We start from the raw sequence: 4,002 nt of genomic DNA on the forward strand, positions 1-4,002 counted from the left end.
TTCAAAACTGTATTACAGACTTGGCAACCCACTATTGGCCAGTGTTTTTGATAGAACGTAGCTAGAAAACTGTCTGGTCCTAGGGAGCTAAGTCCATTCATTTGGAAAATTGCTTCTTCCACTTCCTGTGTGCAATAGGATCTGGTGAGGTACTCATTTTGGGACTCAGTCACTCGAGCTTCTAAAGAAGAAAGGCATTCTGTTGAGCGGCTAGGATTAGAATAGGTGAAGAGGTCAATGAAGTAGTCTTGGAACAAGTCACTAATCCCTTCTCTCGAGTGCACCACTTGATCATTGTTGTCTACCAGTTTCTTTATCCTATTGGTTGTCCTTCTTTGTGATGCTGCCTGGTGGAAATACTTTGTATTTCTATCCCGCTCCTTTAATCATTGTTCTTTACCATTTTATCCATTCCCCTTTGCACTTGCTTGATCTCTTCATTTAAGTTGCCTGTATTTCTTTCCTGCAAGTTGGAGAGGAGTGCTAGTTAAGCCTGGACCTTTCTCTTTGATGTGCCAAAGGCCTTCTTACTCTATTGAGTAAGCCTTTGTTGGCAGTGTTTTAGACCTTCTGAGATGAGGTCCATGTTGTTGTTTGCCATTTTTGATGACTTCCAAGCCTCTTCCACAATTTTATAGTAATCTTTATTTAGTTTCCAATTAGCTTCAAATCTGAATGGTTTTGTATGTCTACTACCAATGTATTGCTGCTGTTCCATGGTGATCTAGATGGGGCTATGGTCTGAATTAAGAGAAGGGAGGATAAAAACACTTGGATCCATGTACAGGTCTAACCAATCTCCATTTCCAAGTGCCCTATCCAACCTCTCTTTTGCCTTCCATTAGTCCAAGTGAACTTGTTCCCTGAATATCCCAAGTCATGAAGGCCACAACTGTCTACAGTTTTCCTAAACATCTCCATTTGCTTATGAGGTCTCAAGGGACCTCCCCTTTTCTCACTATTGCTCAAAATCTCATTGAAATCTCCTACACACAGCCATCCAGTTCCTGTTGTAGGTTTCAAATCTTGCAATAGCTGCCAACTTTCATGTCTTTTTTCTATAGCTGGGTTACCATAGAAGCCAGTTAGGTTCCAGGTGGTTCATTCTTTCATTCCTTTGACTGCCAATGAGATGTGAGAGTGTATATAGGATATTACTTCAATCTCTACTTTTTCTTTCCAAAAGAAGGCTAGGCCTCCGCTAGTTCCTATAAAATTAACCACAAAACTGTACTCATACTTTAGCAAACACCTAATTGATTCCATTTTTTCTCTTCTACTCTTTGTGTCCATTAAAAAAACAAAGGTTGGGACTTAGTTTGCACCATAAGGCACAAATTATTAACTGACCGAGGGTTCCTAAGCTCTCGGCAGTTCCAACTCAAGCAACTCATCTTAATTGGTGGGGCTGGACATCGGCCACCACCATATCTTCCATGCTAACATGCAAGACAGGTTCCTTCTCCACTTTTAGTTTCTTAAGGGCCTTAATAGTTGTTGATCTGGTGATAAGGCCTACCTCTCTCTTAGACCCAATTGGCATGTTTTCTTTGTTCACTTCTAGTTCTGTTAAGGGGCTTGCAATGCTTTTATCTCTTGCTTTCCTTTTTCAAGTTGTTTGTCTCTTAATTCTCTACAGGGCTTGGACTTGGTCTGTGACAAAATGGGGTAGAGAGGATGCTTGGGCCTTCAAGTCATTGTTCCTAATGAGATCCAAGGATGCTTGTTGGGCCTTGTCATAGCTGGGGGTATCTGGCTTGTTCATTGGTAGTATTGACTCCTCAATACCTTGTATCAAACAAGTTTCTGCAATATTTAAAGCCTTCTAGGCTATCCACAAATAGCTCCCCATTTGTTTCCTTAAAAAGAGCTTGATTGCTTCCTACCTTTTGATCAAAAGAAAGTGGATTCACAATTACCCTTTTAGTGTCTGAGCTGTCCCCATTTAGCAGGCTAGTGTTCTGACCATCTGGTGTAGGTTCATGCTTCTTGGTTGGAGAGTCATCCCTGACCTCTCTCTCCCCTTCCCATGGCTGCTCCCCTGCTTCTTCAAATGGTGCTACAGTTCCATACTTTTCCTTGAGAATTCACTCTCTCTAGTTACTGGAGCTCGAAGCCAAGCCCCATATTGCAACTTACTACTATCTATAGTCAAGTTTGAACATCCTCTCTGTGCATGTTTTAATACCCCACACTTGAAACAAAAAGTTGGCAAGCGTTCGTATTTAAGAGGGATCCATGTTCTCTTACCTTCAAATGTCAAGAAGAGGCCTTTTTGGAGTGCCTTTGAGATGTCAATCTCCACCTTTATTCTCAAAAACTTTCCCAACCTATGCCCCTATCATCTACTTGGACAATGAGAGACTTCCCAATAGTATCACCAATCTTTTTGCCTACGTCTTCTGTCATGCTTGCCAAAGGCATGTTATAGGCATGCATCCAAAATTCTTCTGTGGTGAAAGGAACTTCATTGATGGATCTATTACCTTCATACAAGTGAAGACAGACCAACCACCTATCAAATGACCATGGCGTTCCACATATAACCTGTTGAAGGTCCTGCTCTAGGTGGAACTCTACTAAATATTTATTGCTTCCAATTTCACTAAATTGGATCCAACTGTTGCATCTCCACACTCTCGACATGGTAATCTTAAATGATTCTCTATTTATTGGCCTTTCAGCAATAATCATAGCCAGCAAACAAAAGTTACTTTGTTGCATAGCTTTTGTTGTTGAGTTGAAAGCCAAGATTATTTCCCATTTCTCCTTCTTAGTGAGACTTAGTTCTTCCCATTGTTTTGCTAGCTCCTCATCCATGTTACCTCTTCAAACCAGCAAGGCTAGCTTAAGAGGCCAAATTCTGCTAAAGAGAAAAACCTCAACCTTGAGAGGAGAGGACCGACGGCATATGCAATATTGGAATTGATATCTAGTATATCCTAGTGAGAAGGCCTGGAGAAGTGGATTATAATTTATGAGTCTATGACAGTGGGGGTCTCTTCGTCTCTTTGTTAATGATTAGCTAGATTTTTGTGTTCTCTATGCAACACGAAGAGCGTTTGTCAGCTGTAGATGAAGCCAATGGACCTACTGTCATTGGGAAGAATTGTTACACATCTATCGGCGTGGACCATGGAAAAGGAAAGTAGAGTGGAGGCAGGGAGATGTTGCCAATGGAGATGAAGAAATGGAATCCTATGCGATAAAGGAGGGAGATCTGGAATTGATCTGATGGGAAGCTTTGGTCAACGAGTAGGGGATGTTACAAGGGTCAAATTTGGGCTGGGCCCTCTCATGGGTCATTTAGAGTTCAATGGTTACGGGCTGAAGATTGGGCCTGAGTTTATGTTATGTTGTTAAGTCCAAGTCCTTATTTTCTGCATGTCTTTATTTAGTCTTCAAGGCTAAGTCCAGTTTAGTAGTCGGCCCATGGCCCATTTCCTTTCCAGAATGTAAAGATGGTGACCTTATATCAGGCGTCGTCTATGCTGTAGGTTTTTATCTGGAAAGTAATAGCAAAAACCCTACTTTCCTTTATCCTTCCTTCTCTCTTTTCCCTATCTATATTCTGGAGGAGCTCCCTCAAAGTGAGCGTTTTTCCTGTGCATTTATTATTTACTATTCGAGTGTGTTACAAGTAGTATCTAGAGACTATCCTATGCATCTTATTGCAACTTATGGCAGAAGGAACTAGACAAAACCAGCTACAAGAAGGGCTCAATGCCCTGAAAAAGACTACTGATTCTCAATATGAGGACCTAAAAAAATCCATTGAATCCCAGCGTTTACAATTTGAGACTGAAATGGGAGCTATGAAGACACAAATGGAGGCAATGGTGCTGCAGCTTGCTGTCATAACTGGAGAGTTACAGAAAAGGAGCTCTCATGGCAGTCCCCATGGATCATTTTTGGATGCATGCAAGGCCACCCCGAGAATCATCAACACAACCAACAACCACAGCCAATGAGGGAGGTTCAGACTAGGAAAGTGCGCCTAGA

General features: G+C 41.6%; 1 protein-coding gene across 1 annotated transcript; it reads right to left on the reverse strand.

Annotated features, from left to right (window-relative positions):
• Positions 1–2,313: 2,313 nt before the first annotated feature.
• LOC122310134 lies at positions 2,314–2,820 on the reverse strand. The gene has a single exon (XM_043124016.1). It carries the CDS (start codon positions 2,818–2,820, stop codon positions 2,314–2,316), a length of 507 nt encoding a protein of 168 aa, XP_042979950.1.
• Positions 2,821–4,002: the final 1,182 nt, after the last annotated feature.

The sequence above is a fragment of the Carya illinoinensis genome, chromosome 5 (assembly GCF_018687715.1).
Source record: "Carya illinoinensis cultivar Pawnee chromosome 5, C.illinoinensisPawnee_v1, whole genome shotgun sequence".
Taxonomy (NCBI): domain Eukaryota; kingdom Viridiplantae; phylum Streptophyta; class Magnoliopsida; order Fagales; family Juglandaceae; genus Carya; species Carya illinoinensis.